This window comes from Enhydra lutris, unplaced genomic scaffold (genome assembly GCF_002288905.1).
Source record: "Enhydra lutris kenyoni isolate GAN:26980312 unplaced genomic scaffold, ASM228890v2 scaffoldscaffold26, whole genome shotgun sequence".
NCBI lineage: Eukaryota > Metazoa > Chordata > Mammalia > Carnivora > Mustelidae > Enhydra > Enhydra lutris.
Window position 1 is genome coordinate 698,696 of NW_019154110.1, and position 15,630 is coordinate 714,325.

The 15,630-nt window shown below is 51.3% G+C and overlaps 1 protein-coding gene across 1 annotated transcript in view; it reads right to left on the reverse strand.

Moving 5' to 3' along the window:
- Positions 1-15,630, reverse strand: part of LOC111151526 (RAP1 GTPase activating protein 2) — a 182,050-nt gene that overhangs the window by 164,956 nt on the left and 1,464 nt on the right. Inside the window, exon 2 of the mRNA XM_022509576.1 lies at positions 13,098-13,133. Within this exon, the coding sequence (XP_022365284.1) occupies positions 13,098-13,133 (36 nt within the window). The remainder of the gene's footprint in view (positions 1-13,097; positions 13,134-15,630) is intronic.

The following is a 15,630-nucleotide window of genomic DNA, read 5'->3' on the forward strand; positions in this document are numbered from 1 at the left end:
AGAACTGAGGGACTCCTCAGAGTCTTGTAGATTCATGTTCAGAGCAGCATTATTCATACCAGCCAGAAGGTGTAAGCGTTCCTCGACAGATGAGTGGATAAACAAAATGTGGATAAATAAAATACTCTCTGTGTATTTTATCTTAAAAAGGCAGGAGATTCTGACACACGCTACCACACGGATGAACCTTGAGGATACTACGCCCAAATGAAATATGCCAGACACAGAAGGGTCAACCCTGCACAAGCCCACTTCTCTGGGGTCACACAGTGACCAAATTCATAGGGACAGAAAGCAGAATGCTGGTCAGCAAGGGGCTGGGGGTGGAGGGGGAGACAGGGCGTTTCAGCTTGGGAGGATGAAAAGTTCTAGAAATGACTAGCGGTGATGGTTATACAACATTATAAATATAATGCCACTGAATAAGTAATAATGATATTAAAATAATAGGTACATTTTACCATCATTTTTTTAAAAAGGTTTGGTGAAAAGAAAACAAAATGTTCACAACTGCCAGGCTTGGGTCATCAGTACTCCAAGGTGGCTGTGTCACTATTGTAAAAATCAGACAAACAAAACAAGAGCCTCAGGATGGTGGAGGGTGTAGAAGTGAGGCCCAAGCCCATGCAGGCAGAACGCCCCTCATCACCGCCCCTCAGGCTTTCCCATCCCTCCTATTTCTACTGCATTGTGGTTGCTACAGAAACAAGGCACCTTGGGCTCCCAGAGCCCAGCCCAGGTGCTGCTACCTCCAGGAATCATGTCAGAATGTGAATGCAACAAAAGCCGGATCATCCGGGCCTCATACACATACACATACACACACACACACGCATATACACATACATCCATATGCATGCACACATACACATACATATATATATATATATGCATACACATACACACATATGCATTCACATATACACACATACACACACACATATACATAAACGCATACACATACACACATACACACACGTCTGCTCTCCGGGTAGGTTTACCAAATGAGGTCGTGTCTGTGTAGGTGCCCGCACTGATACCAGCTGCTCATTCCCGACAGCCACAGGCCTGGGTCTGGATGCATACAGGTCCCGTTTGCCCCCGGGGGTATGGCTGCATGCATGTGCACGTGTCACATGGGTATCAGTGTCCACACAGTCTAGGACTATGATTACTAATACCAAAAATCCTGTGGCAGGTAACATACTCCACGCCTCCCCTGGATTATCTCCTTGAAACCTTACAACAGTAGTACCTACATGTATTATCCCCAACGAGACACAGAGACACTGTGCAGCTTACATGAGGTGACCCAGAGCACATGAACATCCCCACATGACTGTGGGGTGAGAGCTTTAAATGTCACCGGTTCCCAAAAAGCCGTAAACACAGCTGCCTCTGAATACCACCCCTGGCCTTGCTAACACCCGGGTCTCCTGGGCCCCACCTAGGCCTGAGGAAGCAGACTCCCCAGCCGGGGTTGGGGGCACCCCCTGGTCCAGCCTTGGCTGAGCTGGCAGGGTGGTCTGGACAGGCTGTGGCAGGCTAAGTTCCCTTCAAGTCCTCTTTCCAGGCCTAGAAATGGGCCTGGAAAGCCTGCAGCCCAAAGACCCTCAATTCCAGATGGTGTCTGCTCACAGTGAGGTAACCAAGAAAGTGCCAGTGGCTGCCACCTCTCTCTCTCTTTCACACGCGTGCGCGCGCGTGCGCACACACACACACACACACACACACACACACACATCCCTCGGGGCAGGGCTCCAAACGTCAGTTATGTGGCTTTGTGGCCTGCCAGGCACGGATTTCCGCCCACTCCACCCTCTAAGAATGAGTGGGTCGTGGGGTGGAGGTCTACACTGCGGTCACCTCCTGGTTCACAGCTCAGCCCGAGGCAGGGAGGGGTCAGTCACCTCACCTGAACAACAAACCATGACGAAGTCGGGCTGGGCACCTGCAAGGCTCCCCCAGCCTCACACTTCAAGGGGAGAGGGACGCAGGCAGAAACCGCTAGACCACCGCAGGGCAGGAAGAAATAAAGGCATTTCCTGCCAAGGAAACAACATCAGCAAAGACAGCAAAGCTGAAAAGTGCCAGAAAACAGCAAGTCACACCATCTGACTGGAGCTGAAGATCAAGAGGAGGTTGTAAGAAAAGTGAAAGAAGGAAATTAAAAAAAAAAAAAAAAAAACCTAGAAATGTACTGGGGCACAGAGAGGTTGAATACCTTGCCCAAGGTCATGGAGATGGTGGATCAGGATTTGAAACGTAGGCTGCCTGACTCCAAAGCCCACATGTCGACCGCTAAAATGGGCTTCACTGCTCGGGAGCCTTCGCTTCAGCTCATGTTCTGGAATGTTGTGAAGCTGAGGCTGGCTAGGCCTGCAGCAGAGGTCCTCTGTGGGGTGGGAGAGCATCTGCACCCCTTTCCCCTCAAAATTCAGCAATGTCACTGCTAGAGGGTAGGTTGCTGGGATCTCGTAAGCAAAGGCCGGGAATACTGCTCAATATCTACAATGCATAGGACAGCCCCCACCACAAAGGGTTATCCAGCCCCAAATGTCAATAGAAACCTTGGCCCAGAGTGACTCACTCACCGGGAGCCCACTTTAACATCCAACCTGACCTGAGACAATCATCACACTTGCTCACCCCTTGCCCTTGAGCGGGATCCCAAATTTTGCTGCATATTAGAATTCCCTGAAAATCTTAAAATATATATATATTGATGCTGGGTCGCACTCTGGGCATTCTGATTTCCAGTTCTGGAATTGGGTGCGACCTGGGCATGAGAATTTCTTCTTTTTTTTTTTTTTCAGCGTCACTTGGCACCAGGGAAATACAAATCAAAACCACAATGAGATACCACCTCACACCCATCAGAGTGGCTAAAATTAACAAGACAGGCATGGGAATTTCTTAAAGCCTCCCAGGTGATAGATAGCAAAATATAAAAAGTCTGGGAACTACTGCATTGGCAGGGAGGGGAGGATCAAATTATCTGCTAGGGGCCAAAGACTTTCGTGGACGCTAATGCCAGAAAGAGAAGTCAACACGACCAAAGACTGCCCAGCCCCCCACCAACATGGGGCAGGGACTGTCCCAGCAACAAGCCTGCATGGAATCAGCAAGAACAAAGCCTGCCATGGGTGCAGGGAGGACAGAGCCAAAGATGGCTTGGGGATGACGGATTAGTCAGAGCTGGCAGAGGCCTGGGGAGGACGTTAATTAGAGAGCCTCTGTCATTGTCTGGGCAGGAGATAATGGGCCTGAACCAGGAGGAGGGCGGGAGAAGACCCCATGACTCAGGGACTTCACAACCCCGTGACAGAAAGAACTGGACTGGAAGACAGAAAAGGTTAATTGAGAGTGAGTGCAGTCTGGGCACAGAGCAGGAAATGATCTGTCGGCAGCTGAAGGTGGGGGTGAGCGCACCAGGGTGGGGGTGACCTGGGAGAGGGACTAAGGAGTTGGCCACGGGTAAACGGGAGCTGGAACCTGAGAGGGATGACAGTCCCAGAACAGGGGTGGCCCACGGGTGCTGAATCTATCCTACAGGGCAGGCCAAACGCAGCTTGAGTTTGCTGTGAAGATTTTTCCTCAAATTCCAGATTTCCAGATTCTCTTGGACAGTGGAAAACATGGTGAGACAGAGAGCATCCCAGCGGAGTGCTGGTATGTGTCCCAGACCCCTCCCTGTGGTTGTCTTTGGCCCTGCCAGATCCCTGCAGCCAACAGGCCTCTCTTCAGAAACAGGAGACAAGATAACGTGATATGTCGGAAAGCAGTGACGACCAAGGGGTGGCTGGGGAAGCAGGAAAGCAGCCAGACACTGCACGGAGCCAGACCCCAATCTCTCATCCCAGTCCCGCATCCCCCACCTCTGTGCAGTGCCATCTCAGCTTAGGAACATCCCTCCTTGGGGTCCCATGTACTGATCTATAAACAAGGAGGCCGATGCCCATGACATCTAGTTGTCCATCCTCCTGTCCACTGGGCTCCTGCAGGCTCCCCAGGTCAAGCCCTCTGGCCAGGCTTTGAGATGAAGCCTGGAAAACCTGATTCTTTCCAGCAAAGAGCAGCCCAGGCAGGGAGAAATCCCAAAAACAGCTGAAGGACCCAGTGATGACCAGTCAGGGAGAAGAGGAAACACAAGGAATAAGAACCACCATCCAGGGGTGTCTGGATGGCTCAGTTGGCTAAGCGTCTGCCTTCAGCTCAGGTCATGATCCCAGGGTCCTGGCACTGAGTCCCACGTCAGGCTCCCTGCTCAGAGGGGAGCCTGCTTCTCCCTCTCCCTCTGCCTATAGCTCCCCTCGTTTGTGCTTTAAATTAAACAAACAAACAAACAAACAAAAACCGCTTTCCAAAATCTGAAGGGGTCTCAGGAGAAAGCAGGATTAGCCTTGTTTGGGGAGGGATGCAGGACCAAGAAACAGCAGTTACAGAGATTCCAGATGAAAGGAATAGTCAGCTTTGAATAATCGGAGCTGTATTATAATAGAATAGGCATCCCTACAAAGTCATGAGCTCCCCATCACTAGAAGTAACCAAGCTTGGGCTCAGTGACTAGTTTCAGGGGCACAAAGAATCCTCATGGTCATTAATCTTTTTTTTTTTTTAATTTCAACTTCTAAGATTTAAGGATTATCTAGAGATCTCTTTTAAAGGCTCCCCCCTCCTCCCAATGCCCCCATGGAAAGCTGTAGGGGATTAAGCTCTGGACTCTGCTTTCTAGAAAGGGATGGCCTCGATGGTCTGGATAAAGCACAGAACATCCACCTCCTGCTGCCCTCGCCCTTCAGTAAGACCACAATCCTCCAGCCAGACCCTTGCTGCACAGCCCCCATCCCAGAACAGTCTCACCAGGGACCCCTCCAAGGCAGAGGGAGCTGCTAGATGGCCCTCCCAGCACAAGCCAGAGAGGCCATCCTCATCCCCTCCCAACACTCCCATCCCCAGTCCCTGCTCAGTCCCCCGGCAGGAGGAAGGAAATGGAAGGAAGGACCCGCCACACTCCCAGGAACTTCTGAGTGCTACCTGGGCCCCTGTCCAGCAGGAGCCTCTCTCAGGGCAGTGGGGGGTCCTGACACTCCCACGAGTCCACAGTGTATGGACAGGAAGCACATGGGATGCATGGTGTGGAGGGGTCAGAACCTATCTCCAAACCTCACAGGAGCAACTGTTCCCAAGTCCTGGCCAAACCCAGCTCCTGGTAAGCCAAGCAGAGCCATCCGGCCTCCTCTTCACAGGACCCTGGGTCTTCTCCTCAGGTCAGGTGAGCAGGCCTCTAGGCCTGATGAGATCTGTGAAGAAGCTCAAGCACACGGCCAGGGACCTGGGGCTCGAAGGACACTTTTAGGGAGCTGAATGGGGTGAGAGGGCTCCGGCAAGGACAGCTGGACCGGTCCAGTGGGCCAGAGGCTGCCATCTGCGTCCTGCTCTCCTGCTTCCCTGTCCTTGTTTCCCACAGTGACACACTTAGCCCTGTCCCACGGGATCCATAAGGACCATTCAGCTCACCAGCCACATGGCAAGTACCCTCGCAAGGCCCCAGGAATAAGCAGAAGCCCTCCTGCCCTGAGCCCCATCCCCACCTCAGAAGAGCGCAATGCCCAGTGCCCACTGGCCAGAGCTGCCAGTCGGCACCCTGCTTGCCCCTCAGCAGACATCCACCGGACCTGGTCAAGACCACGGAGCTGCTTGTTCATCAAGAAATCAGAACAGGGACTCACCAGGGCTTCCTAGGCATGGCAGGGACCAGCCGGGATGAGGGCCAGGAACACACAAATCCCTGGAATTTGCAGACCTTGCTGCCTGGCAAATGGCACCTCCAGGTGCATCGCCGGTGCCTGGTAATGCAATCAGGCCACAGCCTAACTGCCAGCTAAGCGCCCGCCCGCCTTGCTTCTCCCTGTAGCCACTCACGCCCTGAGACTCCAGATCCCGAAAGAGACATGTTCGTGGTTACCATAGGAACTCACTAAAGCCAAAAAAGGCACCACACAGTCACCCACATGGGCCCTGAAAGCTCACGTCCACCTGCAAAAGCAAGCATACACACACGCCTACACACCCCAACACAAGCCTGCACTGTTCTTAGGCTGGGGGCCCGCCAGGTGTCAGAAAGTGGGTTCCTTGCATGCGTGGTCCAGCCAGGTGCAGTTACAGGCCAGAAGCACCAGCCAGTGCTTACATGGTGCTCAATTGCTTACCTGGCGCTCATCTTGCCAAAGGCTTCCTCAGGGCTGAGCTGGGTGGGGCTGAGAGCCTAGGACCACCACCAGGTCTGCTTGCAAGGTCAGGCCTTAAGTTTCCGGGCCACAGACCAGCTCTTGCAACCCTCCTACTCCTCTCCTCTGGTCCCTCCATGAGGGGGGCAGGTATAAGGGTCAGGATCTAAACCAATCACCTGGAGTGCCTGCGTGGCTTAGTCAATTACGCAGCTGCCTTCAGCTCGGGTCTTGATCCCAGGGTTCTGGGATCGAGCCCCACATCAGGCTTGCCGCTCAGCGGGAAGCCGGCTTCTCCCTCTCCCACTCCGCCTGCTTATGTTCCCTCTCTCGCTGTGTCTCCCTTTGTCAAATAAATAAATAATCTTTTTAAAAATTAATAAATAACTAAATAAAACTAGTCACGTGAAGAGGGAAGAAGAGAAAGAGCCCTACACCCTCATCTCCATAAATGGGACCAACATGCACCCAGGAGCTCAAATGAAAACTTGAAGTCTTCACCTTGACCTCTCCCTTGCCCTCACCCCCAACATCCAAACCAATCCAGCCTGGGGAGACCATTGCCTCAGTAGCTCTCCAATCTGTTTCCTCTCTTCAACCCACTACCCCCACCCCAGCCTCCAACCTCTCCAATGAGTCAGCAGACGGCAGCCAGGGGGGCCCTCAGACTCACATCTTGGTCACCCAGAGAAGCCAGCTCAGCCCCCCACACAGCTGTCCCATTCTCCCAGGGGCAGCTCCGCCTGCCCCCAAACTCCCACCCCAGTATTCCATCTGTAGTAGTCACAGCCCCACACCCTTCCCACCCCCGAGTTTCTAACCTGTCTATGCCCTACTGCTGTGACCCAGAGTGCCTCACCCCTGGAGATGGCTCAGGCACTCCCAAGTCTGCAGGAAACCCCTTCCATCCTCTCAGAGGACATCTCTGCTAGCCCTCATCACATTCCACTGCAATTCTCTGTTTAGATGTCTACCTGCCTGCAGGGCTGTAAGCTTTCATGAGCAGAGACGCGTCCTTTTCTTCTTTGTTTCCCCTACCCCAGGGCCTGGCTTTGGGAGTGGGCTATAAGTGCCCAGTAATTGTGAGCTGAACTGATGCAGCATCCTGACCCCCTGGGACAGCAAGTTCCCCCATCCCTGACAACCCAGCAAACTCTCAGCACATGCTCTGGGTGTGTAAGAGGAAGTGACAAAGGGAGCAGCCCCAGAAGATTCTAGAACTTTTGGGTGGTACCTGAAGGATTCCTGTCCACTGCCACCACCCCCCAGCCAGAGTTCCCGTGAAGTTCCACGCCTCCTGCACCACCTGCTCCTGAGGGGGCTCATCAACCTGAGTCTCCAGCAAGGGCACGTGCAGTGAAGGCAGACGTGCACTCTGCGGCCAAGTGCATGCATGTCGGGGGTAACAAGGGTGGGAAAGCAGCATGGGGAGGGTTCTGAGAACTACTCAGCTCCAGCCAAGACTAAACCAGCCATTAAGTACAGACCTGGATTCAGATCCCAGCTCCATGACTTTAACCACGTGTCATAACCTCTCGGAGACCCTCTTTTCTCGTCTGTAGTGGCTGCTGCTTCAGGAGGGAGCCATGAAACCTCAGGGAGACTGTGCAATGTGTGACAACTTAGCACACATACATGCTCAACACTGCTGGGGCCAGGACCCCCACGTTCAGAGACGTGTGGCTCAGGGACACCTCCAGGAGGTACATGGCTGACTGTGTGGAGAGGACCAGGTCCCTAGAGGAGGAGCCAAGGCAACTGGCTCCGGGGGGTGTTGGGGCTACACTAATGGACAGAAAGATGTCTCACCCAGCAGACGCAGAGGGAAAGTGGCATCTTGGGGCCAAGGAGAGCTGTAGCCTGGGTAGCTGGCTGCCTAAGGGTCATGTCGGGGAGCAGAGCCACATCCTGGCTTCCAGGCAGAACTCTGTATTAGGTGCTATCGATGGGGGGAGGAAGAAGGATGGATGAACGGGTACTGAACTCCCTTTTAGTGCCAGGGGAGCGGGGGGTGGATAGATAAAACCCTTTATGGTGTCTGCCCAGCCCACAGTCCACTCTTCCTATCTGAGAACTAACCCCTCCCACAGAGAGAGAGGACCACAGCAACCACAGCTTATCTGTAAGACCCCATCTCTCCAGCTAAACTGACTGGACCGGGGATCCACAACTGACCCAAGCTGGGCCGATAAGATGCTCCCTCTTTTTTGAGTTTTACTGAAATGTAATTTATGTACCATACAACTCACTGTTTTAAATTGTGCAATTCAATGGCTTTTAGTGTATTCACAAAGTTGGCGGTGCTGTCACCACTATCTAGGCCCGAGGCACTTACACCACCCCACAAAGAAGCCTGTAACCTTTAGCCCTCCCTCCCCTTAGTGCCCCCAACAACCTCCCCAGCCCTAGGATACTATGAATCTATTTTCTGTCTCTACAGATTTGCTTATTCCAGACGTTTCCTATAAACGGAATCACGCGGTATGTGGTGTTTTGTGACTTTCGCTTAGCATGTTTTCAACTTTCATCTATGTTGTAACATGTATTAGTACTTGATTTCTTTCGATGGCCAAATAACATGCCATTGTACCAATATGTCACACTTTGTTTACCCATCCATCTGCTGATGAACGTCTGGGTTGTTTTCACTTTTTTTTATATTTTTTAAAGACTATTTATTTGACAGAGAGAGAGAGAGATCACAAGTAGGCAGAGAGGCAGGCAGAGAGAAGGGAAAGCAGGCTCCCCGCTGAACAGAGAGCCCAATGCGGGGCTCGATCCCAGGACCCTGAGATCATGACCTGAGCCGAAGGCAGTGGCTTAACACACTGAGCCACCAAGGTGCCCCTGTTTTCACTTTTTTTGAAGATTTTATTTATTTATACTACTCAGCCATCAGAAACAAAAACAAAAACAGAAACGAAATCTTGCATTTGCAATGACGTGGATGAAACTAGAGGGTATTATGCTAAGAAAAACAAGTCAGTCGGAGAAAGACAATTATCATATGATCTCTCTGATATGAAGAATTTGAGAGGCAGGGCAGAGGGGTCGTGGAGGGCGGGGAGGGAAAAATGAAACAAGATGGGACCTGGGAGGGAGACAAACCATTAGAGACTCTTAATCTCAGGAAACAAACTGAGGGTTGCTGGAGTGGAGGGGGGTGGGAGGATGGGGTGGCTGGGTGATGGACACCGGAGAGGGTATGTGTTGTGATTGCTGTGGATTGTGTTAAGACTGATGATTCACAGACCTGTACCCCTGAAACAAATAATACATTATATGTTAATTTAAAAAAAAAAAACTGGCTCAGTTAGGAGAGTATATATTTGCAGCTACAGTAAAGTTACATAAAACAAAAATAAACATGGAAAAAGTAAAAAAAGATTTTATTTATTTATTTGAGAGAGAGAAAGAACAAGCAGTGGGGAGGGGCAGAGGGAGGGTGGAGAGGGGGAGAGAGAGAGAGAGAAGCAGACTCCCTGCTGAGCAGGAAGCCCAATGTGGAGCTCAACCCCAGGATCAGGAGATCATGACTTGAGTCCAAGGCAGGCACTTAACCAACTGAGTCACCCAGGCACCCTGGGCTGTTTCCACTTTGAGTTATTATTAAGGATGCTATGAACAGGGAGGGGCACCTGGGTGGCTCAGATGATTAAGTGTCTGCCTTCAGCTCAAGTCATGATCCCAGGGTCCTGGAATCAAGCCCCGCATCAGGCTCCCTGCTCAGCCAGGAGTCTGCTTGTCCCTCTCCCTCTGCTCTCTGTTTCTCTCTCAGATAAATAAATAAAATCTTTGGGAGAAAAAATAATGCTATAAATGTGCTACAAGTTTCTATATGAACTATATTTTCATTTCTCTGGGATACATACTTAAGAAAGGAATTGCTGGTCATTTGGAAACTCTACCTTTAAACTTTTGAGAAACTGCCAGACTATTTTCCAAAGTGGCTGCACCAGTCTGCGTTCCCAGTAGTGGCGTATGAGAGTTCCATTCCCTCCTCACCCTCACCAATGTTTGCCATTATCTTCCTTTTGATTATAGGCATTCTAGTGGGTGTGAAAGAGTAGCTCCCTGTGGCTTTGACATACATCTCCCTTATGGCTAATGACGCTGAATATCTTTTCTTGTACTTACTGTCCATTAATATACTTTCCTTGGAGAAGCAGGGAGCCCAATGCAGGACTCAATCCCAGGACCCTGGGATCATGACCTGAGCCGAAGGCAGACGCTTAACTGACAGCCACCCAAGGCGTCCTTCTCTGCCCATTTTTGTAAAATGTGTTGTCTTTGTATTATTTTACTGAGTTGAAATGGTTCTTTATATATCTTGGGTATGAGTCTCTTACCAGATATGTAATTTGCAGATATTTTCTCCCACTCTGTGGTTTGTCTTTTCACTTTCCTGATAGTGTCCCTTGTAACACCAAGTTTTTAATTCTGAGCAAGTTCAATTTATCAGTGTGTTGTTGGTGCTGTTACTTATGCTTTTGGTATCATATCTAAGAAACCATTGCCTTACTCAAAGTCAAGAAGATTTCCATCTATGATTTCTTCTAAGAGTTTCATAGTTTTAGTTTTTACATTTAGGTCTTTGATCCATTTTAAGTTAATTTTGGTATACGGTGTGAGAGAAGGGCTCAATTTCATTCTTTCGTATGTGAATATGGTTGTCCCAGCACCATTTGCTGAAAACCTATTTTGCTTCATTGAATTGTCATGACACACTTGTTGAAAATCAACTGACCACAGATGTGAAGGTTTATTTCCAGATGCTATGTTCTACTACATTGATCTAGATGGCTATCCTCACACCAGTACCAAATTGTCTTGATTGCTGTAGACTTGTAGTAAGTTTCAAAATGAGGAAGTAGAGTCCTCGAACTTTGTTCTTCCTTTTCAAATTACCCTTAAATTTCCCTATGAATTTTAAGATCAGTTTAGCAGTTACTGCAAAGAAGCCAGCTGGGATTTTGATGGGGAGGGTTTCAAGTTCCTGTTCAACCCCTCCTGAACTCTAGCTCCACCTCCTCCCCTGGGTTCTCCGAGACACCCTGGAATCTTTTCTGTAACTTCTGCTTAACCGGGTTACCCTGAGTTTTATTTTCTTATAATCAGAAGACTCTTAACCAGGCACAAGTAAGAACACAGTCCTACATGCTATCCCAAACAATCATCCCAACACCACCTCCCAAGGACTAAAGCACACAAACTGTCCCCCAGATACCCACCAGGGTCCCGATCTCAACCACTGGCCGGTGTCCCCAGCCACCTTGTTACCAGTTCCCTTCCAGGTTACATACATCATTTTTACCAGTTAAATAGGCCCTCAATAAGCACTTGTGAAATTGAACTAGGAACCTAAAACAGCACCAAAAGAAACACTCCTACCACTCTGTGTAGTAATCCTGCTTCGTGCCTACATCCCATTCAATCTATAGATAAGAAGTTCTAGGAAATCAGACACCATTGTGCCCCCTCAACAAGGGATACAAACCCTGAAGTCTGGAGAAGTTAAATGTCTTGCCCAGGAATGACTTGCCCTGAACACTGACCTGCACTGTGGCACACACACCCCATGCCAACCAGCACAGGCACAGGCATACCCATAGTCCCACCCCATCTTCAAGAGTTGCCATAGAAGCTACCTCCTCCTGGCAGTCTTCCAAGACTGCTCCCGCTGCACCTGTGTCACCAACTCTACAAAGAGACAGAAAGCTCTCAGAAAGCAGGGACTGTTTGCATGCACTCCTGCCCTGCTAACCGTTCACCATCACCCTTCTGAGCAAAACAGTCCAAAGTGGGAAGCCTCATGCCCTGTATTCCAGCCCTCAAGAGCAACTCTGCCTTGCCCAGGGACCTGTGCCCAGGGACTACACAGCCAATGCTAGCACCAGATGGCACGTAGAGGGCAGCTGGCCCAGAAAACCTTTCAGCTGAGATGGAGGGTTACAAGCAGGAAAAGCTGCCTCTGAAGGAGAACACTCATTGGAGGAATTCTTCATGCACAAGCTAATTCACATATGGCAGGATAATATTTTGGGCTAGCGACCAATGCTATATTTTCCCTCCTAGAATTCCCTTCCTTTTCAATTCACTCAACTAGAGCAGAAGGTTGGTCACTCACTACCCAGGGAAGGGATGGAGATGGAAGCTGATTTTGTTAAAGTCTGAAGGGGAAAGGGGTCAGGGTGCAAACAAAATGGTTTGCCCAGAAACACCTGGAAAAGGAGCAAAGACAGTGATGGAAGAGGAGAGAGGTGTGTCTGCTCAGGGCTTCCCAGACAGATGAGCAGACGTATGGCCAAGCACGAGAGACAACTTCCAGACCCCAGATCTGTTGTTGAAGCCTCAGAGACACCCAGGGCCGGGCTCACAGGATGACATCTGTGTGGTAACAGATGAGTCAATGACCAACTGACCACACGCACGTGCACGAGCACATGCACATGCACACACACTGGGGTGTTCCATGAAGTTCTAGAACTCTGTGGCCCAATTTTCCAGGTAGGTAGGAATGTCAGAAAGCCTGATGGAACTGGGGCTTCACATAATAATCAAGACAATAGGAAATATAATTATCTTTCTTACGCCCCCAAGTTGTGGCCTAGAAGGCACTGCTATACACATTACCATCAATCTGGCCCCTGCTGTTTCCAGTCCAGCATCTCCCTTCTTCAGATGCCCCAGGAATCAAGTGCCTGGTCCATCCTTTCCAGCCCAAAACCCCTAAGACTGAGATGGAGACTCTGACAAACACAACAGCCCCATTCATGTCTCCCACAACTCAGGGGGAAATGAGGTCCCCAGGGGACCTATGGCCTACCATCATCTCCGATCACTACATAACAGGAAGTGGCTACTTACTTGACCTTTAGGCTCGTCAGCATGGTCTTGTCGATCCTGCCAAGAGAAAAGCAAAGGCTTTGGTCAGTGCTGAGGCTGAAGGCTCCCACCCAGTACATGCAGGGGAGGTGGTCCCTGGCCAGTCCAGACCACCAAGCCAACAGGGTCCTTCAGGGGACAACCACTGCTCGACAGGGGAGCTCTCCTCCAGCCCAGGAAGGAGGGCTGGACCCACACATAACCCTGTGAGGCAGGTACTGCTATTCCTCCCATTTTAGAGATGGGGAAACAGAGGCTCAGAAGGATAACATCATTGGCCCAGTCTGAATCCGGGTTCTGACTCCACACCCAGAGATCGCAAGCACTGTGTAGATGGCATTTCTCTTCATTACACCCACTCCACAAGAGAAGACTGCAAGCCAGCTCCATCGGTCACTGGCACCTAGGCATTCAACACAATGATACTTCCTGGGCTTCTGCTCTGAAAAGATGCCAGCACCAGGGACCCCTCTCCCTGCCCTGCTCCCAGAGCTGCCAGTCCGTGCGAGGAGACAGACCCCACCCCTGAGACAGAAACCCAACAGCAGGCTCCAGGATGCATGGGCAAGTGTGATCTGTCGTGCGTGGGGCTCAGAGCAGAGAGGATCACATTCACGGCAGACTGTCCTGGCAGCCAGCTCCTCCACCCCAGCCTGCACCCACCCTTGCTGGAAGACAAGGCAGGGCTGCTAAGCTCTATTTTTACCCTCTGCATATGCCAGCCCTTATGGCTGGTAAAAGAGGCCCCCTCCTCTCTGCAGAGACAGAAAGGTGGGCAAGATTCCCACTGTCAGTGTCTCCTCTTGCTTAGGGATCACGACCACCAGTGTCACCCCCCCATGTCACCACCAGCCCATGTCATCAACACCACCTTGTCACCACCATCAGTGTCACCACACCTCCATGTCCCATCACCATCAGTGTCACCATCACCACCCCATGTCATCACATTCAGCGTCACCACACTCCCCACCCCATGTCACCACTACTGCCATGTCAGCATGACCATCAGTGCCACATCCAGGATGCCTTCAGCCACCCTCTCCGGGCAGCTCAGCTTTGCCACCGGCTTCCTATGAGGCAATGCTGGAACGGGAGCAGTGTCAGGGCCACACGGGGAGGACACAAAGCTGCCCCAGCAATCACAAGCCAGCACCAAGCCCTTGAGCTGGGAAGCAAGATCCTTTTGCTCTGAGTAAACTCCCAGCACCTTCTGATCTTGGTCCCCAGCAGCAAAACAAGCCACACCCCAAGGCTCCCAACCCAGGTCCCTCCCAGCTTCTTCTCCACTGTGTCCTGGGCCCCTTTCATGGAGCCTCCACAACTGGTCCCCAAGGGTCTCATGAGGCCTCATCCCTCTGGCATGCAGACATTCCTCTTATCCCATTCTGCCCACCAGATGGGGGTAGGGTGACTCCAGGGGCAGATCCCCACATTCTGCTATAAAATTTGTAGCCCAGAGCTACCTAATTGTAACCCCCAATAACAAGCCCTTACACTTTCTTTTCTGGAGGAATCTCTTTTAATTGCTACAACATCTCTCCGTTGTGGATAAGGCGGAAATCACCCACTTTCCCATGGGGAAACTGATACCCAGAGAGGGGAAGTATCCTGCCTGAGTTCTTCAGAGTCAAGGCTGGGGGTGGGGGCAGCACTTAGGAGCAGGACTCCTAGTGTGGCGCCCTCTTAACCCAACCACCCACCACCTGGTGGCACTGTGGGTCACAGGAACCCCAGGCTCGACACCCAGACCCACACCCAGTCAGCAGTCTCTCCACAGGGTCCCACGCTGGGGTGCGGCCCTGGGAGGGCGGGGCCAATGGCCTTGGCAGGACTGAGAGTACAGACACAGCAGCAGCCTGTGTCACTGGGCTTCTCTCTTTCAGAAAGCCAGACTCCCCAGATTCTCCCTGGCGCCTTCTCTCCTCCCCACCACCTGTCCACCCCACCCCATTCCCTCTCCTCAACATGTCCACCCCTGATGCCAGTGGTTCTCCACCCTGGCATCCAATGGAGCTTCTAGAATACCAGCCTCCTGAGATTCTGGTCACAGTCTGGAGGGGACCACGGCTCCAGAAATCTGCCCTTTAGTCTCCAACCCACCCAGCTGGTGTCCATCTCCAGATGATGCCTACTCTAAAGATTTTTTTTTAACTTGACAGACAGAGATCACAAGTAGGCAGAGAGGCAGGCAGAGAGAAAGAGGGAGAAGCAGGCTCCCCGCTGAGCAGGGATCCCAATGCGGGGCTCGATCCCAGGACCCTGAGATCATGACCTGAGCCGAAGGCAGAGGGTTTAACCCACTGAGCCACCCAGGTGCCCCCAGATGATGCCTACTCTAACCCACCAACCCCACCAGGAAGCCCTGCTGTCCCCTCAAACTCAATGAGGCCGATAACCAGATGCCTGTCGTGGGCAAAAAAACATGTCACGTAATCACTCCATAAGCATGGACTGAGCACACACGATGTGCCACGCACACCTTCCTGGTCTGCTTCACACCTCCCAGAGAAGC